The sequence below is a fragment of the Chamaea fasciata genome, unplaced genomic scaffold (assembly GCF_029207755.1).
Source record: "Chamaea fasciata isolate MVZ Bird 193981 ecotype frontalis unplaced genomic scaffold, bChaFas1.0.hap1 SCAF_7, whole genome shotgun sequence".
Classification (NCBI taxonomy): domain Eukaryota; kingdom Metazoa; phylum Chordata; class Aves; order Passeriformes; family Sylviidae; genus Chamaea; species Chamaea fasciata.
In genome coordinates this window covers 36,035,270-36,061,740 of record NW_027094092.1, presented here as the reverse complement: position 1 = coordinate 36,061,740, position 26,471 = coordinate 36,035,270, and the positions used below count along the sequence as shown (strand labels likewise).

Genomic DNA, 26,471 nt, shown 5'->3' with positions numbered 1-26,471 from the left:
CTGAGTGTTGTTCCTCTTTTCAGAATACCTCCAATAGCAGAGGACCTTTCTAAATAGAACAAATACATAATACCAATCATCTTTTGTTTAGGGATGAAATGGCCAGATCTTTTCATTCCCATACTACAGATCACAAAAATAAAAACAGAAAAGTTTTCCAACTCCCTGAAGATGCAACTGCTCTTATTGCTTTGATTTACTTTTTCCTTTTGCCGAAACTATAAGGTGGCAAACTTTAGCCTGAACTAACCATCTCTATGTCCACCTCAGGCTGAGGCACATCAAAACAGAAGAAATAAACAGAAGAAATATGTTTTAATTGTGGAAAAGCTGGCAAATTTTCCACTGTAAGTAAGGCTACTATATTTTAGAATTATGCACTGCAAATATGCAAAAAACTAGATCTTTGTTGTTTATAATATAAGCATATACATACAGCAGCTTTGTTTAGTTCTATGAAATGTAAACTGTAAATATCTGCTACTGACTATCTGCCTCAATTACTTGGAGATAAATTGGATAAACACATGAATTTTGTGAAACACATGTCAGTTTTGAAATTAGCAAGTACACTAAGATGGATGGATATTTGCCAAAACACAAGACATAGAAAGAGGAGAGCAGTATTCATCTGCACTAAAGTACATATATTTCTGATACATATCTTCTGTTGACACACAAACAAGTGCGCATAGACTCTTACATTTGTACTAGAACATGAAAAGACTACAACACATTGAAAAACAGAGCTATTTATGCTTCTTACCCCTTTTGCTAAAATTTCCCATTGCACCATCTCACTCTTTTCCTGTCTTGAAAATTCAGTGTCATAATGCAAGTTAAATGCTTTATCTCTTGATAGAGTTCCCTTCCTAAACCAAAAAGTGTTAAAAATAAAATCCACACAAAAAAAAAAATCATCTGGCTTCACAGCAGTGCTCCGTCTTCACTTGCTCTTTACATTTACAATAAGGATAATTTTCAGCATTGATTCACTATTACTATTCTGGGCATCCTTTCAAATTCACTGAAAATATAGCTACAAAAAAATCAGAGCCATCAAATTGTTATTGTCCTCCTCCTGACCCAATATGTGCCATTCTCAGTTAATCCCCATTCCACTACTCCCTCCCATCCACCAATACTGTCTCACTAATTTTGTACTGATAAGACAGTTTTTTTGCCCACAATAATAATAATTTCACCTTTGACATTTACCATGTAAGTGATGAAACACAGCCAAAGGGCTACTTTCTGCCAACTTGTTTAAGAAACGGACCTAAAGGATGACAAGTTTTTGCTATCCTTAAAATCCAAGTTTGCACCTACACTGCAGAAGAGTGTGGAAATAAATCCAGGAGGTGAAAATAATCTCTCAAATAGTACCACTGGGAATGACAAGTGATGTATCCCACCACCCCAGGTATGCAGTAGCTCTAGGCTAGGCTTTGGTTTAAATTTCCATTCCTGCAGGCAAGGCACCAACCACTGAGGCACTCCAATATTCAGTGCAAAAATGCCAACGTCCCTTTTTGCAACTAACCTACAGCAGCCAGAAAGAAAGAACAGATCCCTTTACTAGTGAAAATAAAAAAAAAAAAAAGAAGAGTGGCATTAGGTTTCTCCTGTAGTCCACATTTTGAAATTTTCCATATAAATAAATGCCATCAGTATTCCTGTTTAAGAAACACTTAAGAAAACACTTAAAAACATGGTCGCCTTCAATTCATGCCTCCAGGATCCACTCCTAAACTCATTCCTGGCTTGCCTTTTGTCTAAAAAAATCTGACATAAAAGATTTATCCAGTTTGTTTTTTTAAGATGACTTTTGCTACCATCTTTGAAATCTTCTTTGTCTAACTAGACTTTAAATTACTCAGGGCTGACACTGATGGCAAGATTAAACAAACAAAGAAACAAAATCAACGTATGCATCTCCATGCACTACAGAGAATGGCCAGATCTCTTAGTATGAGTTTCACAGAGGCATGCATCCTATATAGTAAACTACTAAAGCTAATGCAAAAAAATTGCCAGAAGTCTTCAGTAAACTTCTTTATGCCATCCCTACTCAATTCTTAGTGCCTGAGAGCACATCATTGTGTGCTTCAAACCTCTCCTAGATCAAGTTATTTCTATAAAAAGGTATGATAGAAAAACAAAAACTGTATTTCTTCTATTTTTTTGTAGTTCATATTAAGGATGTTCATTCAAGAGATAAGGCTCTTGTGTTTGACTTTTATGACTCCACCTCAGCACCTCTACAGTCTAAAGAGACAAATGCTACTGACGAAAGGATAGTCTCAGTCATTATGTTGAAAAATGCTCATTTGACTGCAACACTTAGTTGTATGACTCCCTCGCTTAGTGATTAAGGCAGTCATATTAGAGACACACCCACATTCAGTTTAGGTTTTGACCAAGTGCTCCAGTCAATGATTCCTCATAGGCAGAAACCTTTTTTTCTCTCTGAGCTTTAATGGAGTTACAGACTGACAGTCAAATAGGCAGTGGAATGCCAATTTTAGAGCTAATCCCAGATCCACAGAACAACTTAGGTTTGAAGGACCTCTGTCTGCACAAAGCAGCCACAACTTAGAGCAGGATACTCAGATTCTTGCCTAAGTGAGTTGTTTTACTTTTTTTTTTTTTTTTTTTTTTTTTTTTTTTTTTTTTTTTAACAGAATCACAGCATGTGTAGGTTGGAAGAGACTTTCAAGATCATTGAGTCCAACCCAGCCCTAACACCTCAACTAGGTCATGGTATCAAGTGCCACATCCAGTCTTTTTTTAAACACATCCAGGGATGGTGACTTCACCACCTCCCCAGGCAGACTATTCCAGTATTTTATCACTCTTTCAGTGAAGAACTTCTTCCTAATATCTAACTTATATTTCCCTTGACGCAGCTTAAGACTGTGTCCTCTCGTTCTGTCAGTTGCTGCCTGGAGAAAGAGACCTAACCCCAGCTGTCTACAATCACCCTTCAGGAAGTTATAAGAGAGTGGTAAGGGCACCTCTGAGTCCCCTTTTCTCCAGGTTAAACAACCCCAGCTCTCTCTGACGTTCTTCGTATGGCTTGTTTTCCAAGCCCTTCACCAGCTTCGTTTCCCTCCTCTGAACACATTCAAGCATCTCAAGACCCTTCCTAAACTGAGGGGCCCAGAACTGGACACAGAACTCAAGGTGTGGCCTCACCAGTGCCGAGCACAGGGGAAGAATGACCTCCCTGCTCCTGCTGGCCAAACCATTCCTGATACAGGCCAGGATGCTGTTGGCCCTCTTGGCCACCTGGGCACGCTGCTGGCTCATGTTCAGCTGGCTGGTGACCAGAACCCCCAGCTCCCTTTCCTCCTGGGCACTGACCAGCCACACTGTCCCCAGCTTATAATGCTGCAGAGAGTTATTGTGGCCAAAGTGCAGGACTTGATACTTGGACTCATTAAACTCCATTTTGTTAGACTCTGCCCATTGACCCAACCATTCCAGATCTCTCTGTAGAGCCATCCTATCTTATAAGCGGCCGATACACACTCCCAGCTTAGTGTCATCCGCAAATTTACTAATGAAAGATTCAATACCCTCATCCATGTCATCAAGAAAAATATTGAACAGAACTGGTCCCAGCACAGACCCCTGAGGGGCACCACTGGTGACTGGCTGCCAGCTGGATACAGCACCATTAACCACAACTCTCTGGGCCTGGCCATCCAGTCAGTTCCTTACCCAGCAAAGAGTGCTCCTGTCCAAGTCCCAGGCTGCCAGCTTATCCAGGAGTATGCTGTGGGAGACAGTGTCAAAAGCCTTGCTGAAGTCCAAATAGACAACATCCACAGCCCTTCTTGCATCCACCAGGCGGGTCACCTGGTCATAAAAGGAGATCAGGCTGGTCAACATGACCTACCTCTCCTAAACCCATGCTGGCTGGGTCTGATACCCTGGCCATCCTGTAGATGCTGCATGATGACACTCAGTATAAAACTGTACCATTATCTTGCAAGGTACTGAGGTCAGACTGACTGGTCTATAATTACTGGGATCCTCCTTCTCACCCTTTTTGTGAATGGGTGTCACATTGGCCAGTTTCCAATCTTCCAGAACCTCACCAGTGAGCCAGGACTTAGCATCTTCTAAAACAGAGTTTCAAGAATCTCTACTGGCAACCTGTTCTGACATGCAATAGCTTCAACTGTAAAAAACAAACCACCAACACCCCCTCACATTTCTTACTATATATTGCAACATTCATTCATTCATTCCCTCTTGTGCTATTAATGTGCACATCCACAAACAATCTACTTTCATCTTCTCTGTACGTATCCATTAGGTAGCTCAAGACAGCAGCTCATATCTCCCCTGAACTGTCTCCCAAACAAAATAAACCCAGTTCCTCAGCGTCTCTTTGCACACACTCCATGCTTAAACCCTCAGTATCACCTTGATGGCTCTTTGCTGGAGAATATACAGACAAGGTAGCACGTACAATCAAAAGCTAAGCAATTTTGGGTGTATCTGCAAAAGAGATTTAGGTTCTGAAGAATACCAGTCATGGTGAATTGCAGTGATATATTTACACTGATCTCAGGCATTCTTAACACATATGTCATTCATATGCACGGACACTGAGAACCAGGAACACAAAATGTAATGTGCTCAAAAGAGAAAAGGTTTTATAAATTTATTTTACTACTATAAAAAAGTACCAAAGAAAAATGTTTATATTTATTTGGAAGTTGTAAATACTAGTCTTTGTATGTCTCTGCATCTCTCACAAAAAAATGGTAACTCACTACAGTGCTGAATACTGCATAAACAGAACAAAATTTCTATGGTCTCAAAAATGCAAGGCAAAAGACAATACATGGTCACAAACAGAAGCCAAAGGACAACTCTTAGGAAACCACACTAACCAATCAGGCAGATGGCTCAGCATGTAGTACTTAACTACTTCAGTGACCATGTTCTTGTTTATCGCTTCAAATCAAATCCACAGTGCTCGTCCTAATGTGGAAAGCTTTCCCCTAGTTTTTCCATGGTTCTGTTTATGAGAAATGCATTTACACACACAGACATAGAAGGCAGTGCAAAGCTGAAAATTTACAGGCTGAAGAATTTATGAGCTGTAACACAAGAGTGTTATGCACATACATGCCAAACAAGATTGGACTGATGTATACAGACACCATATACAGAACATTCTGCTGCCTAGAATGTGCGCAGTAAAACAGCCAAGGGCAACATGGTAGCTATTTTACCAGGTATAAATACATTCGCTCTCAATACCTTATCTATTTTCATCTTCTCCAGTGCAGCATTAATATATAACTAAATTAACCACACTTAAAGAAATTTTGGCCCCACTCTATCCCTGCAACCTCTCCAATGCACACAGTGGAAAGGATGATACCAATAACTACACACACACCTCTCAAACAGTAGCAACTGCACATAGGAATTTGTTGCAATCAGCCCTCTTGTTAGAGAGTAGAAGTGAGCCAAGAAACAGACTTCTTGCTCATCACAGCATGACAAGGCTCCTGGTTTATTCCTCTTTACAGCTCAGCCATCCTGACTCCAACTATTCACTGACTCTGGCTGCAGCAAGCTCCTACTGTAGGTTTCCCTTGCAGCCTGTGACTGCTGCTTACTTCCTGCTAAACTATGACTGCATGTATTGGTTTGCAGACTCTAAATGCAGGCTTTTATCTGACTAGACTGTGACTGCAGTCACAGGTTCCAACAGGCTTTAACTGCAGACCTAGACTGACCTCACAGCAGTGGCTCTCTCCTCCCAGGGTCCTGCTTCATGATCCTCATTCCCTCTTCCTCAAGGTTCCTCCTCCTTCATGATCCTCCCCTCACTAGCTAACCCATCCCTTTTATCATATTTATTTTTACTGGCTGTAGCTGTGACTCATCAGGGGCGAGGCTGTATTTGGTAATTAACAGAGCTGTTACTTATCAGGTCACTTGTATTCCCTCCTCCGACAGGAATTCACTAAGTAATGTCACTCAAACAAAAACAGTACTGAATATCTATCATCTCCTCTATAGAGATGAGTCACTTCAGACTGATCAGAAACCCAAAACAATACAGCCTCCACACTTCCTGCTTTCCAAAAATTAAATACTGCTTCTGTTTCCAATTTACCTTAATCCCAAATCTTTAAAAATTAGGTTTTGCTGTTCTATTCACACAACAGTTGCTTTTATGGCAGCTTTCACATATAGGCTCTTAAAATAACCCAGACCCCACAACTTAAAGTCTGCTCAGTATTTTAAAGACTATTTATCTGTCTATATCTTCCCTATTCCCTATAATGTATCCCTATTCCCATATCCCTATAACTGCAGCTGGTTCTGGCTGTGGTAGAGTTAATTTTCTTCACAGTGATATGATATACTCTACAACTACCTATGTATGATAACTGAGCAACAGAGAATTATGGTACAAAAAAGGTCCAAGTACATATACAGACATTCACACACTCCACTATATAATTACGAACATCACTACCTCTGGCAGGTGCTGGGTTTGAAAGAAAGTAGCAAACAGGCCTCATTGCTGGCCAAATTTTCGAAATTATGTACAGATTAAATAATCAAACAAACTGAGTTCAAATTTTTTAAGCGGATAAGGCTGAATCTTTAGACTACAGCCCTATTCAGCTCTGGGTTAGCTAATAAAATAACTTTGACCCTTCTTCTGCTTAATTTGCAGTTTTCAACATGAATTTACAGGGGATAAAGCCTGTCCAAGTATCAAAGCACAAGGCTCCACTTCCTTTTGCTGATGTGCAATGGCTCTGCATTAGAAGTTTTATTTCATTTGCTTTCTGCTAATTTCCCTGTATTTTTCCTTTCTAATTATATCCTTCCCAGTGAAACTTCAGGTATTTTTAGTTTTCTTTCAATACATACCTTGACTAAAACAGAAGCTAAAGTGGTGCTAAAAGAAGCAGGAAGAAGGATTTGGAGGAACGACAATTCAATGATAGTAAGAGCATTTTAGGGACTCAACAGAATTAAGCCATTTCAGGAAAAACGTCATCGTCTTTCTGGGAACATGGCTTCATCCTTACCAAGTACATCAAAGGAACCTTTAGGATTCACAAACACTTAGCAGCACTGAGGCTCTGCTTTATAGCCATAATATACCAAAGATGCAAAAAGTATTCTGGATACTCTTGAAAACTATGGCAAGGAAGAAATACAAGAGTCCTGCCTCTTAAGATCTGACTAGCCTGCAAAAACATAGGTTAAAATGTCATTTCAGGGTAGGAAATCCTATTAAGGGTATTAATCAACCTGAGATTCATGCCTTGAAAAAAGAGCAGATTTCTAGGCTAGTTTCAAGGGGACTGTTTACACAAAACAGAATTGCTGGTATCTATAATCCATGTTGTGCAGGCAGCACTTGTTCCAGTAGTGATATAACTTTATCTATTGACAGGACAAAGATACCAGGAGAATATTACATAATAAAATATACACTTGCATTTTATCTGCAGTCACAATTTTAGTTGATTTTTAAAAGAGAAGCAGACTTTGTGTGCAGAATACTGAAGTTTTTTCCTTCTCTGCTGATAGTTCAACCAGGTAACACACAGAGAATAAGACAGTGAGTTCAAGATCAGAGAAACCAACACTTGCTATCTTCAATACTAAAAGTTTTACTGATTACTTCCTACACAGGAAACCCGCTCCATTCATATTGCTTCTAGGACTATAGCAGATAATAAACTGGCAGTCAGCACAGTGCCACTTCCTTTCTCAGAGACTTCTGGCAGAATAATTGCCACAACATATTCCAAGAAATATAGCAGGTTTGTATCGGCACCATTCTAACTGCTCCTTTGCCACTCAACCGCCGAGATGTCCTAAGACAGAAAAGAGAATGGTGCTAGAAAACTTGTCATACAGAATGTATGGGACAGTAGTAGTGGTATTTGAAATCCCTGTTGAAAAGACAGTTCAAATCAGAGAGCAAGTTTTGCTTGCCTTTTTTTTTTTAAATAATCTTTTTATGTTTACGGTTCTTAGCTGCCTACTTGATACTTATTTCAACAGCTTTTCACACACATTACTGTTCAAGTACAGGCTTTAGGCAACTCTCAAAAAAAAAAAGTCGTATCTTTCCTGTGCTTAGACTAAAGGTTAATCATAAGTCACTCCCACAACAAATACAGCAAGATGATGCATTTTGAGGTAGGTTGTTTGATCTGAACCAAATACCCTCACTCTGAGTCAAGATACACAGAGTAAAGGAACAAAGTAAATGGGACCAGACAAAAGAATAGGCAGCTTCTCAAGTGAAGTGAAAACTGCATAGAAAAAGCCCAGTGCTACAGATGACACTGGAGAGCTATTAAAGCTTCCCTACCTGGACTTCAATTATACTTTTAGAAAAAAGAGTGATTTTTTAAAACTTCTATCACACCTACAGGCAAGCAAGAATCAAAAGAAGTGTTAAAAGAGGTGAAAGACTTTTTACATGAAGATAACTGTTACAGGGAAATAAGAGTTAAAACCCAGATATGTGACAGACCATCCTAAAGTATAAATGGGCCTACAGTACATCTTATTATGTTAACAAAGAAGTCACTTCTCAACCACAACAAAATTTTGGCAATTTCAAGACATATAAACTAGACATATATTTAACAGAAAGAGTTATGAATATGCTTATAAAGATCTAATGTTCCATTACTGTCTGCAATTCACTTTCACTACAGACGAAAAATAATTTCCTTCAGTGTTTCTTGTTCTTTCAATAGCTTAAAATCATCACTTTCCTCCTTTTCTATTGACCAATTCTTTTGCTGTGGAATCAACATGCTATGTATTTTCATTTAGATACTAATTTGATACACATACATCAATATATAGGTAATGTAAGTAATACAGTATTCTAAACTGTTAACTTTGTTTGCTATTAAAAGGCAGATTTCTTTCAAATTCTGCTAAAGAACAAGATGAAGAACAACATGATGTGTTGCAGAAAACCATCCTTGCTCATGAGATATGCATTACCAGAGAAACACCAAGCACTCACTACTCAATACTTCACTGGACTGTTATCTACCAGTCTGACACTATTCAACAAACCTGTATTACAAAAAGTGAGATCACACGCAGTAAGTATATACAAAAAGCATTATGTATATATTTAAAAAATATACTTAACAAAGTAAGAATTCCATAAATTTTTGAAAGTTCCAAGTGTAAGAGAAGCATTTAAACACTCAGGCACACAAGTTTATGAGTCAACAAGTCTCCATTACAGAATTTGGAAAGTAAGCAATTCAAATGCTTTACTGCAGTATCTGACACATGAAAAACTCTGGAAAACAGATTTTTTCACATGGAAAAAAAGAAAATGCATCCAAAATTATTCAGAGAGTGTATACATAGTCATGATGCTATCAAACAAAAAAACCTCTCCACCATCTGACACTAAACGCAAATATGAAATACCACCAGTGCTTTTAGGGCAAAAGTCTGGGAACATCTATGTTTTCTATCAGGCTGAATTAATTATTTTAAGGACTTAGTATTTTATCAGCTTGTCTGAATGCACAGGGACTTCCTACATTATATTACAAAATCTAGATTAGGAAGCTAATTTAAATGGTTTCTATGCAGCTCATGAGATAAGCTATTTCTTAAGAATATGGTTTTAGAAAGTTAAATACAAGCAGAAGTATTTTACACTTGCAAGCAACTTTATCCTGTTAAACAAGAGGTAATAGCTGGTAAGACCAACCAGAACAGATAAAGAGAAAACAAGAACAATTTCTCAAGTCTCCAACAGATCACAAAACCTTTTCTAATATAAAATAGAATAATAGTATCTTTAAAAGGACCATCACATGCTGTGGTTCTCTCTTGTTTAGGTGTCCAAAGTTATTAAACTATTGGTCCTACAGTTAACTCATTCTTGAGACTGGCTGGTAAGTGCAGAAGGGAGATTACAGTTTTAAAAAAGAAAATAGCATGTCTCAGTCTGGAAAATGCATTCTTTCCTTTCTTAAAGCCACCGGGACATCAGACAGACCCGCTGATTTTCCCTGTCATCTGTGAGCTTCTCTTCAAAGGAAGAGATGCAAACTTTTTCCAGCTCAGATTTAAGACTATCCTGGTCATTATGCAGGAGCAAAATGCATGTGGGCAGGAGAAATTCAGCTGTAAAGCCATCCTCTTTCACAGCTTAGGTTTCACTGCCAGGGAAATCAGTGATGCCCTGAGCATTAATGGACTTGTCTCGTTCCCACAGCATGGTTGGCCAGCATGTAACTGCACTGGTTGCTAGGGAGCAGGGAGCTCATTACACAGCATCACCCACACCCTGCACAAGGATGCTGGCACACGCTTCCCATCTGGGACACCACTGACTGAGAACAGCACTGCAGTGCCTGCCAGCCTCCAGCCTCCCAGGGCAGAGCATGCCAATACAGCAGGTGCTAACTTGAGTTCTACCTTCAAGGTTTTACATTCCAGTTTCCTGAGCCAGCCAGCACAACGCAGCAAAGAGGTCAGAATGGTCTCCACAGCTATTGGCTTACTTTTAAAGGTCAGTTCTAGACAAAAATGTTCCTCCTGAAATTTTGGCAGGTGCGTGGTTTTAGTGACCAGAGCAGTACGTGCCATTCTTCTAAAATCCGTGTTAAAGGAGAATTCAGTAAAATTGGAAAAAAGCTGAAAAAAATATTCTTCTCAGTTGTTAAAGGAGCACAATATTTGGAAGCATTTAAAGAAGACATACAGAAACCTTGTGATCTCCAGGCTGTATACAGCAGATCCCTAGAATGGATGTCAGCTGTGAACAATCTGGGTCACTTCAAAGTCTGAACATGCAACCTTAATGCATTTTTTCCAGCTGTTTGTCTCATTAGCACTTCACAGACCTCTTCACAATAAAAGAAAAAAAATATCTGCCACAGAATAAAGAAGTCACCCTACATCTACATGCCAGAAAATTTATTAACTAACAATCTATTTGCATTACACAGAGATTGTAGCTAATGACTCTCCTGTACCTGTCACGTCAAATGCCATCCAAGCATTCTTAGTGCTGGTGAATTAAGAAGCACATAAAGGAATACAGCTGTAGATATGCATAGATACCTATACGTTCAAATCCTTAGGCAACTTCAAAATGCCTTTTTTTAAAACAACTGCATAAAGAAACATGAAAAGGGATTAGAAGGAAGGCAAATTGGGTTAATTCACTCATCAAAGGCATAGAACTGCTCTGTTTCAGGGGGATAGGTAAACACAAAAGTATCAACTTTCCCCTTTACCTGAATTTAAGAGGACCAAAACACAAAAATACTCACCACTAACATATGAAATAATGTCGTGGACACTCATGTATCAGTTAAATGCATTTTAAAATAACTGATTACTTTGAAGCAGAAATACATAACTAAGCCTTACCTGTCTCAACAATTTTTCAACAGCTGACATCACCATCAGCCCTCTCCACACAACCGGGGCAGTCTCTTCTATCAAGAAACCCATAGACATGCTGAAACAACAAAGCAAAAGCTTGAGCTTTACAGCACAATACCAAGTACATCTGAAAAGAAGCTTGATTTAAATAAAAACATATGCTCACCATGCGATTCCATAGTTCTTAAGGGGCCTCATTAGATTTTCTAAAACAAAAGCAAACAAGGGGTTTTTTTTGGAGGGGAGATAGTCTTAAGGTATTTTGGGGTTTTTTTTAAGAAATGAACTAACACATTTTTTTATCTTTCAAGAGCAATCTTCCCCTCTCTATTTAAACAGTTGTTTATTTTTCCCCCTCATCTCTTCGTTAAATGTATACATTTACCTATTCTGCCCAAGAATCTGACTCCACTTTTTCTTAGATTATTATATTTTACTAATACCATTCATCTTTTGCCAGAATAACAATATATTTGCTTTATATTATAACGTCACTTTGAGTTGCCAAAATCAATCTATTTTTAGGAAATCCCTATGCTGGAAGACAGATTCCCTATCAGGAATCACTAAAAGCTGAGCCATTTATATTGGAACAAAACCAAAGTCATACAACATGGTGGGATTTTAATTCTTATTTTTTAATCTATCCTATTCACTCATCTCATGAATCAGAAGAGTATTCCCACTAACATATCGGAGTTTTGGGAATTTGCCTCCTTCTGTTAAATCTGCTACAGAAACCATAGAGTAGAGATACCAAATAAAGCCACCCCTAAACTATAGACTGTCAACAGCCCAAGGTAATTAGTCCCAGATTGTTTCATGTTGATAGAAATCTGCGAGACTTCTAAAATTTCTGTAGGAACAAAAGATGCTTCTTTGAATATTGCAGAGGTATTGTCCTTCTCATGCTCGTTATTCCTATGCCCTCCGGTGTCAAGAATAAAAAACGGGGGAGAATATTGTAATTGTTCTGCTGGCAAAGGGGTATGCAAGCAGAGAGCAAACAAAACAATAGGAAAGAATTCAAAATAAAAATCTCGCAAAAGCCAAAATTATTCTTTGTGGTTTCTACCATCTAAATCCACACCTTATCTCAAAATGGCACGCACACACACACAAAAAAGAACAAATGGTCTAGCTGATGTCTTGCAAGAGCATGCATGGGCAGGGACCACCAGAAAATAAGAAGAATATTTTAAGCAATATAAAACATACTGTAATACAGATTTTGACAGAAATCCTTGATCCATCCAAAGTAAAATACATAAAGAGAGTAAAATAAAAACAATGTGAGTAAAATAAAAACAGTGCATTCAAAGCTGAACTCCAAATTCAGACAAAATAACAACCATGAGCATACAAATTAAACAGCCAAACTCTACAGATGAAAGCTTTCAAGTAATCAAGTAAGTGAGCATTCAAGGCATGTAATTTTGTAGAAATATGGTGGTGAATAAATTGGATGTTTTGGTTTACAAATCAAAACTAACAAAACAGGAAGATAAACAAATCACTTGGTATGACTATTGCATCCAGGAATGAGTTATTACTGAGCTATTACTGAAAAAGAGATTGGCTTGGACTGATACACTGTACCAGTGGATACAGCTCTTCTTGACTTGCGCAGCTCTTCAGTGTTGAGTCAGGGCTTACTTTGGTGGCATTTGACTGTCTAACATTTCTAGCAATCACAGTCTTACTTCTCCCCCTACAGTAAGAGAGTTCAGTTATGAAGAGGTTGATGACATTGGAACTACAATTTTTGTTTTGGTATCCTTGTAAACAAGATATACACCACCACAAGTTAAAATACTGTTAGAAGTATTGAGAGAAATAACTACATATTTACCTAAGAGAAGGGTTAAAAAAAAAGAAATAGGAAAAAAGTATTTGCAACAGAGTCACTGCAGACTCAAGGTTTCCTTCTTTTTTATCATGAAATAGGGACAATTTTATGACAGAACAAACAAAAAAGGGGAGGCCAAGCTTTGACTTCCAATGATGAGGCTCAGGAACTAGAGAGTAAGATGAATGGAAAAGATGCATTATTCTGCGAAGTTCACCAAAATACCAAGCCACTTCTCAGTTCAGCCCAACTGCTCTACACTATGTCAGTCAAACACAGAGACATCTCAACATCCACTACCTGCATGGACAATTTCTTTTGCACAGAGACCACATACACAGACTGAGCTCACACACCTTCCAACATCTCCCTCTTCTTCACAAAGTAGGAGAGTTGCTGTGAGTAGACAAACACTAACCTACAGAGCAGGAAATGGGGCCTATGTTTTTAAAAATATATGCACAGTTTATTTCTCAACACCAGAGTTTCATTTTATTATGAAAAATGCATCTTATTTTCTTTGGTTAACAACAAGGACTATAAGATGCTCTGAGCAGCAAGATTTAATCAAATTTATACAATGCACAGGAACAATTCACAACTTGCTGTATATTCTGGCTATAATGTTCTCCATATTTTCAAAGTAATACAAAATACTGCAGAGCTCCCCACTGTTTGCCTACTGCTAAAAATCATTCTTAAGACTAATCTCAAATCTTAAGTGCTTCAGTGGGCATTGATAATCACCCTTGTCTCATCAAAAGCAACAGGCCTTCCTTCTCTTTCGCCATGGGTCTCATGAAAATTTTCTAAAACATAACATATAAAGAAGATTTAGCTTAATGAGATCTCAGTAACATCCCTAATTCCCACTGCTCTTAGAGCACGCTTTTCTGTTATCAGAAGCCTACCACAGAGCTCCAAAAATTCAACACACAACAAAACAGATTTCTTAAAATCGCAACACACAGCAATACCATAACATCTATGCCAAGAGATAAATAAAGAAGCCTTGCTTGCCATTTTCCAGTAGGCTTGATGATCTGAAGCAAAAGACTGCTGTGTTTTCTCAGAACATACAAAATCAGATCAGTAAGCTCAACATAGCACATGCTGATGTGTCATGACATGTCAGTAAATGCCTTTTCTGATAGAATACAAGTAGGGCACTAGAAAAGGCAGATGCGCAAATATATGACAGCATTGTAGCAGACTGCTGATTAAGAGTTCTGGGACTGGTCTGAAGATTGAATTGTTACTCACATGGGGAAGAGTAACACTGATGTAATGAAGATGGATCTTCATTAGATCAGTGAAGATGCATTTTGCAATTATTTTTTGCTAAGCTTTTTCTCGCCACACAAATCAGGTCTTGCAAACAGACTACCCTAACAAGGTCAGGATAGTGGAGTTACTCCACTTTTTCTCAACTGGCATAACTGTTCAATGACAGCCAGGGTCACAGGGTCAGTAGAGTACAGAAGGCATGTACAGAACTACATACACACGTACATATGTGTGAACATATATATATGGTTTTGGCTGAGATACAGTTACATTTCTTCACAGTAGCTTATACGGTAGTATGTTTTGGATTTGTGATAAAAGCAGTGTCAAAAACTATTCTGCTTCTCACACCACCCCACCAGTAAGCAGGCTGGGGGTACACAAGAAACTGGGAGGGGACACAGCCTGAACATACGACCACAACTGACCAAAGGGATATCCCACACCATATGGCCTCATGCTCAGCATATAAAGCTGGGGAGACAAAAAAGAAACAGAAGCACATTCAGCATTATGGTGTTTGTTCTTCCCAAATAACAGTTACATGTGATGGAGCCCAGGGTTAAGCCACAAGGAGCCATTCCAGCTCTTGGCTTAGTTTTTGGAAGTGGTCTGTTGAGAAATATGTCAACGCAAGCAAAAGCTCATATTCAGTCTTACCCCGTCAGGTAAGTAAAGACCATTATTACAGAAGATTGTGATGCTACACTGCACCGCCTTAAAAGGCATTACACTGTTTAAGAAAAGCAAAGGTAGCTTGTAATTATTAAATATTAATGCAGTGGATCATGCAACACCCTAGCAAATGCATTTTGAACTCATTGGCTTAGCAAGCACAAATGCAGAAGAGTTGCTCTGAGTTTTCAAGTATCTGAACTAAGGAGAAAATTGGTAGGTTTTCGTCATTTCAAAGATGGAAGGAAGGACTGAGACATCAGACAGGAAGAGTAAAAAAATGGTTGGGCTTTACTTGTGTAAACATAGATGTCTCCTGCCACTCTGGATGCCCTAGGGAGCTGAGATTTGTACAGGGCTAGCAGATTTGACAGAGGGCACAGGGAAAGACATTACTGAAGGGGCAGCTAGAAGCCTGACACCATACTCCAGGCATGTTTAAAGTAGTACTGGTTTCCTAAGCAAAGGCAAGTGAATTCCACCCACAGAATGGTAAAGAGGAAAGAAATGCCACAGAGGGGAGGGGAATGAACAGCAACAGGGCACCAAAGTACCTTGAAATAGAAGTGACACCAACCTATGAAAGAGGGTAAAGGATGCTGTCACCAGAAGGTTAGTCAAAGTCATAAATTTCAAATCCTTGCTTTAACTGTAATCACTGTTTTAACTGCTTATGCCAGAAGCCTAGAATATTCTATAGCAAGTGACAGACTAATTGAGACTTCAGGCTTGATTTCACACTGTGTTGTAAGTTTATTTGCAGGATTGCCCTAGAAATACTAAAATTTGTATTTTAAGCTTGAAGAGCTCCACACAAGGAAGGCTGTGATTGCCCATTACATCCTGCACTAACAGTGTTATCTAACCAAGAAGACATCCCAAATACTTAAACCAAAGCAAACCAGTAATGAGACTTAAAGAGCATAATTCCATGCTCACCATTCAATTTCAAGAAATATATGCATAATGAAATGCAACTTTTCCCAAGAGATTTGATTCTCGTATTTAGAGGGTCTAGCAGTCCCATTACCTATGAAGGTTTTATAGGTTTTTTTCCTCCCAACAGACTGCAGAGGAAACAAAGCCCTGTAAAAGCTTTGTCATTAACAGAATAGTTTTGCAGATATGCCTTCATCAGTCCTACCTAAAAGCAAAAGAACTAATTGCTTGCTGGAAGACTGTATACTTCAAAAGCAAGCTGGCACAAGTGAAGAGCACAGTGATTTAGAAACATCTTTGTTACATTTTAAAGCAGCACTGACTTGTTAGGTTTAAAATAGGTTTAAAACACAGGACTAGTTTTAAGTACCCTGCCATTACCTTCCATCACAAATGTCTTCCTTACGACTGCAAAAATAACCCACATTCTGAAATGCCCTCAGATCCCCAAGGAGCCAACAATTTTATTTATAGTGGATCAAAAGCTTTATTAGTCTAATTTAGGCGGGTTCTTTTAGTTCATTATACCCACAAGGAATGAAATAGACTAACCCAACAGTCAGTTTAAGGCATCTGTCCTGACACACAAAAACCTCTGGGAAAGTTCACGTCATTTGAAGCAATGACTTGCTGCTGTGACAGGAGGGCTGCCCTGGTCAGTCACATAACAGGGCGCCAGACAGCCAAGCAGAACAGGGAGAAGCAGGAACCCCAGGGCCAGAGATTCACTACACATCAGCTTTAATTTAAGACCCAACTTCAAAAAAAATTCCAGTTAACTAGGGACTTTCCTTGCTTTCAAAGCAGAACTACATAAGTCACTCCGTTTGTGTCAATTCAGCCTTTTTAGGTTCAATACTGTAATCAAGACCCTCCCCTCAAAAAAAAAAAAAAACACCCAAAAGGAAATTTAGGTGAAAAGACGTGAGATAAAAAAACACTGTTCAAAGGATAATGTGTGATTGTGCTGACTTTGGCCGAGAAAGAGTTATTCTCTTGCATAGTAGCTGGTATGGGGCCGCATTTTGGATTTCTGACTAAAATGGTGTTAATAACAGAGGGATATTTTCATTATTGCCAAGTAGTGCTTACACAGTCCACGTCTTTTCTGCTTGTCACCCCACCCCACCAGCAAAGCACGCTGGGGGTGCACAAGGAACTGGGAGGGGACACAATCAGAACAGCTGATCCCAAGTTACAGAAGGGATATCCCATACCATATGGCATCACACACAGCATATAAATGATTAGGACCAGCAACAAAGCAAAGAGATGCTAGCTTTTAAACTCTTATTGACACTTTTGGCCTCTGGGCTCTATGGGGAAAGGATTAAACCACTTTTTTTCCTGGTTTTGATCTATTCGGCTTCATTTCTCTATTACAAAGTCACATCATTGTATTGCAGAGAAGGAGAAGGAAAGACAGAGAATACAGCAAGAAGCTCATAGAGAAAAAGCACGGAAGTGAAATTGCAAGGTAAAATATTGAGAAAATTTAGAATTAGTTACAGTCCTTCAATTTTTCTTCTAGCTGAGAAATGGAAACATTTATTCCTCTGAAATAAGCAAAAAGGTAAATGTGTTCAGTCTAAAAAAGCATGATGAATTTTTTTTGTTTATGTATGTATAATGAAAAGAGTATCATGTTCCTTTAAGAAAGTGATTTTGCAATTTAATTCCAGTTTTTACACAAGTTGAACCAAAAACCCATTTGTATCTCTAAGAGTAAACTTCATAATATAGTAAATATCTGCTCACCATAATTCAAATAAAATCATTTGGAATTATTGCACTGCAGGATTAACAACATAAAGAGTAATACAAATCTGCCTTCAAGTACTTCAAATGTATTATTTCAAGTTACAGTGCTTCAGTAATTTATACTGGAATAGCATTTGGTAAAATTTGATTTGCCATTTATCCAAAAATGACTGCTCTCAGTAAGAGGCTTTAATTACTACACTGCATTTCTCATCTTACACTTTCTGTAACTGTATGAATTTATATACAATGAAGAATAAAATTTTAATAAATTAATTCCCTAGAGATTTTTTCCTTTTAAACAGCAGCTAACAACTGTATGCCTATAAATAATTCCTTGCAGAATTGTGTATCCTCCATCTCCTTTCCCCTCCAAGGTCTTTGATTTTTCCACAAGTGAATTCAACAGTAGCTGGACTAATTCACCTTGAGGTTTATTGTTACAGGTTTGAGGGCAATAGTCAATGTCCAGAACAAAAAATTAAACACTTAAGTAGCCTTCTCATTTTCAATTACTTGATCACACTTTAAAAAAGCCACCAAAATATAAACCACAATTAATTACCACATTCTCAATCATTATTTTGTCACATGGAAGACACATGGGACTACTGTACTTCTGCCATCCACATAAACTGGGCTAAGACATCACCAAAAATAAAACACAGGGTTTCAGTTCAGGCTACTTTCAAAATAGAATCAATAAAATATATCATTACACTATACACAATCTAAAAATCACTTGCTCACCAATCAAGAGCCAGTGTCAGTAGCAATTTTTTTTTTTAAAGGATCAAATTTAGGGGTTTTTTTAAATTAATCAGGATGCAGTTACACTGATAAAGTATGACAAACCCAACTTGCGACTTCAAGCCTTATCTTTAAAGCTAAATACTTAGCAAAGATCAAGAAATTTCTTCACAGCTACCAAAGTAACTATGCTACCTACATAACATTTTGTCTATTTCACTGGTCCAAATTTTCTATTTACAACCCTCAAATGAATGCATCACAACCCCTTAATACTGTTCCAGCAGACATTTCTAAACAGTCACAATTATTTAAAATTTTCACATTCTGTTATGAGAGTCTGCTATCACGGTCTTAAGATACATAAATGTATCTCAGTGAAAAAATTCAGGTGTCCATTTCCATAGTTCTTGTAATTTTATTAGATTCAATGGGACAGCCACAAACACTATGAGCTTTCTCTAAGAAGTTACATTTTATATTAAATTGTGAAAACAGAAGTCTACTACTGATCTTTTACATAAACTGTCTTATTACTAAATGAAAGACACTGAAGCTATCATAAAATGGCAACAAAGTTTTGAAATACTAAGAGTAGAGTCATCTGTCATGAAGATTTACCCACCAAGACCTTCATAATCAAACCAAATAATAAACTTTATCTATCTGGCAAAATGGCAAATGTTTTTGGCAATGTGATAGTTTTTACTCTCTGCCATCTAGTTTAAATGGCAGATTTAAAAGGAAAAAAATAAAATCATGTGATTCATTAAGTGAGAAAACTGCTTTTTAAGTAAATTACTTGGAGAAAGAATAGAAGTAATGCTTTTGTAACTTATGCTATTAGCATTGCCCTGCATATATATTGTAGTTGATGTTAATATTAATTCCATAGTTTGATAATTCTCCATTAGCTAATTAAATTCAGTGGTGAACTTACTAACCAATATTTCCCTGACCATTTAGTTAAAGCATTTTGAATGACAGCCTATTAAATGCTAGCAGACTTTTCAATGTGCTACAGTTTGCAAAATTAAATTAATGTAGTATCTTCCATTTATACAGACTCCTCACTAAGAACTCCTCATTTATTCTAAATGCTTAAATTATAGCATAACCCTAATTATTTCTATTCAGAAGTAATAACTGCTGCATGGACTTATTTTGTATGGTATTAGGCATCCCTAATCCCTTTTCATGTGAGAAAAGAAACAGAAATCAAAGATTGCATAAGTGCTCAGAACCTCCCAGGATTACTCTACAGGTTCATTTTTAAATCCATGCCTCACACTGAAGAAAGTATCTTTTTTTTATTGCTATGTTATGAAAAATGTCTTTAATTGACTTATTGTTATGTAGACATTGTTTATGCACTTCTGTAACAGAACTCCCTGGGCTGTCTCAGCTGCTATGCAATATTTCTTCAGAGCTTGTTTTACTCTTTAAAATATAGTAAGAAACCAGAAGATAACACTAAACCTCATTATACCAAAATACATGTCACATGTTTTTATATCAACATATTTATATACACCTATCTACATATACCATATATATACATACACCTATGATTGATCACTTCTTTGCAAGCCTATCGCACCTGTCACTCATTAAAGGAATCTTTGACTAAACTTTAAAGTTTCCTATGTCTGTCCTATTTCACAATGAAACCATCGTTGAGAGTACTTCTCTTGCTGTTACTCCTCAGTTTCATCAACTCAATAGTTAAAAATACAGAGTAGTGAACAGAATCCCTGAAATACAAATTCTATCTTGTTATTCATACCAAACTACTATGTCTTTCTCAGCAGATTTGTGTCATCTGTCAGGCTTTCGGAATATACAAATTCATTTTTCTGTCTGTTAAGAAAAAGGTATGTTCTTTAAATCCTAGTATTTACTTGTACATTCCACACAGAACTAGAAAGAATATATTTCAGTGATCAAAATGTTAGTGCTTACAAGACAACAGCAGCAGCATCAGTTCAGGGAAATCTTCCAGGTTTTTTTCTATTACATTAAATTCTGCACTTTTAACAATGCTTGAAGCATGTTAAGACAAAGCTTACAGCAGATTCTATTCAGGTGTTTACCAGAAATATCTAGTCACCGAAACAAAACTGAGCTGCTGAATATCTGAGTGAATACAGTCTTAAGTTCTTGCATTCCTAGCAAGTTGATTTGTACAACCATAAGAAACAGACTGGGCAATTTGCTTTTTAATTTGTGGCTCAAGACATGGGTTTAAATTAGGTTTGGATTGATAAAGCACACAGCAAAATGGCTGAAGCGTTCTAAATTATCTAATCCATTTTTCAGACAGCAAGGAAAAAAAGGGAGAAACACGAAGTCAGCGTCACATAAAATGAAAAGAGAGAGATATGAACACCACAACGCAGTCCCTTTTGTGTTCATATTGCACAATGCACTTCAAATACAATTCAGAGCAAAAAAATCTGTTACAGGAAAACAAAGCCTGTACGACATACATCCTCAATGGAGTTTAAAGTACAAGTGAATGCAGGAATATTTCCATTTGTATCAGGAATTCAAATCCTACTGACGATACATGAAAAGGCTCAGTTATTTATTTATTTAATCATTCAGCAGCCTTTTGACTTCGAAAGATATAACAAAAATCCAACAAATAAAACTAAGTACTCCCTTTCTTGGGAATTTATCTAAATAAAACCTGTATTTGTAAGCCAGGTATTTAAATGTAGGAAGTACTCGATTTGACAGCTGTCTCTATAAGCACATGCAGTGCATCAGTACATGGAAATATATTACTTTTTCTTTATCCAGAGAACACAGCATAATCATATGTAAACAGAATTTTAATTATACAAGAAATCCTAAGTTTGCCACATTAAGTTTTCAGGAGCTGATACTGCAAGCCTAAAAAACCTTCAAAGATACTGGCACTGTTTCATCCTTCATGCTTTATACCAGGTGAGAACATATAGATCAACAACCATAATACCCATATACATGCACAAATTAAGATGAGTTACAAATGAACATTCTACAACAACACTAGAGTAGACAGAGAGAGAGCTAACACCTCTCCTATGAGGAAACACTAAGAGCATCAGGGCTGCTCAGCCTAGAGAAAGGAAGGCTCCAGGGAGACCTTACTGAAGCCTTTTGATTTCTAGAGGAGACTTGTAAGAAAGATGGGGACAAACTTTTAAGGAGGGCCTTTGCAACAGAACAAGATGTAATGGTTTTAAATTAGAAGAGGGTAGGTTCAGACTAGATATAAGGAAGAAATGTTTTACAATGAAGCTGGTGAAATGCTGAAACAGGTTGCCAAGAGTTGTGGTAGATAAGAAACACTCAAGATCAGGAGCTCTGAGCAACCTGATCCAGTTGAAGATGTCCCTGCTCATTGCAGGAGGGTTGGACTAGATGACCTTCAAAGGTTCCTTTCAACTCTAGCCCTTCTATGATAAAAAAAGGGAGATCATGGCATGAAAAGAAGCAGAAGGAGATTTAACTCTCCTTTTACCTAGCAGCTGCTGCTCAGAAACACTGCAGATGATTACTTCACTGAAGCCCCTTTATGTCTTCTTTGAACTGGTAGATGTCCTTGATCCCTCCCTGACAACAATTATGGCCAGTCTGTACTTTCTCCAGAAGGATCCTAGTACCTTTTAATGTGTCAACCAGCTGCTACAGTGTGCAATTAGTTTTGCATGTTATAACACCTTTTTTAATTTTTTTACTTACATGCACACTCTCACAGGATAATCAAAACAAAGTATTCAAAAACCTGTATCACCCCAGTGTCCTTTCCACCCTAAAAAACCAAGCCGCCTTACACTCAAACATAGCATGAACAGGGTATCAAGATAAAGCCATTCTTCACTTTCACCCTTGGTTGGCCTGGATGAAAGTTAAATTTCTGAAAGGTAAATGGACTTGATGGGATCTTTCTACTTTGGGTCACCTTATTTCTCTGAAGATTGCTCAACCCAGATTTACATTTCCCCAGAATTCTTCCTAGCAGAAGGAAAATTAGGAGTTTTGTCTACTGTCTTCACCTTCTGGTAGGGAAGTGACCACCACTGCATTCCTAAACACACAGCTTCAAATACAAATGAGCCTAGTGGCATGGCACATGGCTGAAGAGAGATCAAATAGAATCATTTTAATGACATTTCATACAAGCTTCTGTAATGATCCTTCTCTTACTGGTTGTTATTTTTTGTGTCTCTTTCCCTAGATTAGTGGGTTTTGTTCTTTAACTGAAAGTCATCTATTGTAGGATACTACATAACAATTTTAAAACTACTCATAAATAACCTTCCCTTCCAGAGTCTCTAGTAAAAATCCAAGAGACAGCATGGACCAAAATTAACAAAAAGTAGGACTTTCAATATGCTCCTAGTTGTACAAGTTAGCTTTGAAAGTAACCTCAATACTGGAAGTAAATAAATACATAGTCAGTATTTATCTTCTGTTTGCAACCCTTCTGTGCCACAGCAAGGAAATACCCATGAGTGGACCACGCTCATCCCTGTATAGAAAAGACAGCAAGAAAAATCCCTTCCACTTACTGGGCGTTAACTCTGGGTTTCCTTTTAAGTTCATCATCTTTGGAATTGAAGGCCCATATATGTCTGCATCAAGTAAACCAACTTCTTTCGTCTGTGTGAGGAACAAAAGAAGTAATTGTCAAAATGTCTTCCTTTCTCTATTATTAGTTGAACAAAATTTAATACTGTTTAAAGAAATAAAAATAAGACCTTGATTTGAGACATCAGTTCTCACTGATTCCTTTCTCTCTAAATAGCAATTGAAGACGAAATATAACAATGTCTACAAGTTGGATCAGTTGCCTTTACAAGAGCTAGATTCTCCATACAGAGAATCCTCACTTGGACAGCTTCTTACTCACAATGTAGACCACAGACTTTATACTAACAAGCATTATAAGCAATGTGCTCTCTACTCCATGTATTTTTGTACAGAATTAACACCTTAACTTTTTTTAAAAGGTATCAAATTATGTCCAAAAAAACCCACAAAAACAAACAAAAAAGGCAAAACAAAACAGGAGGTGTGTAAGTATATGTAAATGAATGCAATTTAAATCATACTAGTGATTACAAAGAATATGAAAAACATAAAAAAAATTATCTTCCATCTAAGTGGCCAAAGTACATTTTTTCAGACATCTTGACGTTACTGAAATGCAAGTCTCTGTTAATTAGTAACATTTTAATCCGATAGATTTACACAAAAGTATGCTAAAAATGGGTTTATTCGACTACATATGGTACATTAGGCAGTAAACTTTAAATAAAAATTATTTCAACAATGTAGTCTAGACTTACAAAACTCCTTTCTGTATTTTTAATAGATACACATACATATTTTGTAGAAATTAAGCTATTTTTCCTACAGATGGCAAGACACAGTACCAATTACCAAGTTCTGCAAATTAAGTAGTAAAGAGCAAGCCCTTTAAAGTGCTGAATGTCAAGTTTCTCTAATATAGAAAGCTAACTGTATTCAACATTTTGCAAAATTGCAAACAAGTATGTTTAAGAGCTTGTTTGAAAGGTTAAGGTAGCAAGAGGAGCTTTTCCAGCAATGTCAAATCAGACTTCCACTGTCAGTGTTTCAAACGGTGTACTTCATTTTTCGGATTATGCTTTCCGAAGTTGGTATCTCATATTAAGCCATTTTGTTATCACAGTTTTGATGGGAAAGACAGAAAGATAAGTTTAAAAAAAAAAAAAAAAGCATTACCACATTTGATTTACCATATACTTTGAAAAATAAATTTTTATTGTAAAAATCTACTAAACTAGGATTCAATTATTCAATATACTTTTTATTAGCAAAAGAGTGCAAAGCATATATAATTATATGTATTATTTAATTTAGCTTTTTAAACACTTTCTTTATAATGTCTTGTGAAAACTATTAGACAGAAGTTCAGGAGTTACTGCAACAAATTCTTCTCCTTCCTGCCTACTGTTGAAAGCTGCAATTTCAAGAACATTGAAAAGACCCATCTTTATGTTAGACTTTAAAGACATGGAAAACAGTATTAGAGCTTCTTTGTCCTTGTACAAAACGCATTATTTTAAAATATTAGAAAGATTCATGACTCATCCCTTTATCAGTGTTGGCAGGTAATCAAACCCATCACAACATCATCTACAGGCTGTTCTACCTAATTCCTTCCCAAATGAAAGCAAGTAATTGCTGAAAAACCGACATAGTGTTTTAAACCTGATTACATTCTTCCCCTGAATTTTTTGAGGACTTTCTCCCTCATGCAAGGATTGTGATTATTGAGCAACTGCAATGATCTCACAACTCACCAGAGTTTCACTTTCAGCCCAAAGGGACTAAAGATTTAATATTACCTAAATTAATCAGAATGACTTCATGATGTCCTGGACATAATCAGGTATTCACCACTACAGGCCACTTGTTCCTACGAGTCAGCTGCACTGTATTTACTATACCTATATTATGTAAGTGTACAAAATTTCCTGAAATAAATACATCCACACTGGAGAAAAACATCCTTCAATTACTTAGAGGACTTGACAAATCCAGCTACTACTTTGAATTACCAAGCTAATACAATAAACCTGACCATTTTCTAAAAACTTTACACACTTCTTCAAAAGTAAGAAAGGTGCCTGTTTCTGAGATGCACTCTTTTTGTTCATGGATATGGCTCAATAAAACTACTGTCTTCAAACAGAAGAATAATTAACAGGTTTTTAAGTTTCTATGATTCATGTTAAGGAAAGCACAAGTGTTCCTGTAAGCACAGTGCTTTCTATAGGATTATAGGAAAAAGGTCTTTCAGAAATCTTTAAATCACTGACAGAACCTCACTTAAGATGGCCTAAGGCAGGGGTTTTTCTTCATGAAGCAGTTCAACATGTTAGGTAAGTAGAGTTCACACCTGCCTAGAAGTAGCAGCTTACACAGAAAGCACTGGCCCAATGAGCTATGGTTTTCCTTCTCCCAACTATCCCTGCTTTTGCAGTATGTAAACACTCCTAGAATGCCAAAAACCCTTTACTGAAGGTTTAATTATCTTAGAAAAATATTATGGCAACTACCCATGGATTTTTTTAAGACATGCAGAGTACAGTCCAGATCATTTCTTCCAGTATTTACAATGTTTTAAATCCCCAAGAACAGAAATAATATGCACACACCTGGATGCTACCACATGAAACTGTTAATCAGAATTACCAGATACTTCTCATGCTGAGTGAAATATAATCCAGATGCGTGTTACAATAATTAAAAAATTAAATTAGATTTTAATAAATTGGTTTTTTCTCCCCAAACAACCCATACCTCATATAATAAAACAGCACGTCTTTCAAAGCATTGCTGTATTAAAACAAATCCTAAGAAAACAAACATAACATCACACAGGGTAAAAAAAAACATCTGGGCAGAAGGAATAGATTTTAGGGAATCAAAAGCACGACCAAAAAGGCAACTTAGGAAAAAAAGGAGGAGGGGAAAAAGCTCTAAGATTCCTCTTACGTCCTCTGACATTATTTTGATATGCATATACTTCTCATACCAATGGTGCGTCTTTTTATTTCTTAAGTAATACTCATTACACAGACAGAAATGCAACACCTAAAGTACACCAAGCACGTAGAAGCCCCCCTGCTACGAAGTGTTTTTCAGAGCACAGGACATGCCAGTGCTACAGCCTCCCTCAGCACTCTGGCAGGAAAAGGATTCAGAAAATATA

The 26,471-nt window shown here is 37.2% G+C and overlaps 1 protein-coding gene across 8 annotated transcripts in view; it reads right to left on the bottom strand.

The window, feature by feature from the left end:
* Positions 1-26,471, bottom strand: part of NUBPL (NUBP iron-sulfur cluster assembly factor, mitochondrial) — an 83,186-nt gene that overhangs the window by 41,279 nt on the left and 15,436 nt on the right. For 5 of the 8 annotated variants that reach the window (XR_010721917.1, XM_066188398.1, XM_066188396.1 and 2 more), the window contains 3 exons: positions 23,278-23,368; positions 11,621-11,660; positions 11,440-11,530 (listed from right to left, as the gene is read on the bottom strand). Coding sequence is in view for 6 of the 8 variants with exons in the window: in XM_066188398.1 (XP_066044495.1) it covers positions 11,440-11,530; positions 11,621-11,660; positions 23,278-23,368 (222 nt within the window). In the remaining 2 variants the exon portion in view is untranslated. Of the gene's footprint in view, positions 1-5,768; positions 6,360-11,439; positions 11,531-11,620; positions 11,661-23,277; positions 23,369-26,471 lie in introns of those variants that run through there. The other 3 variants (XM_066188402.1, XM_066188401.1, XM_066188403.1) reach the window with 3 other exon arrangements.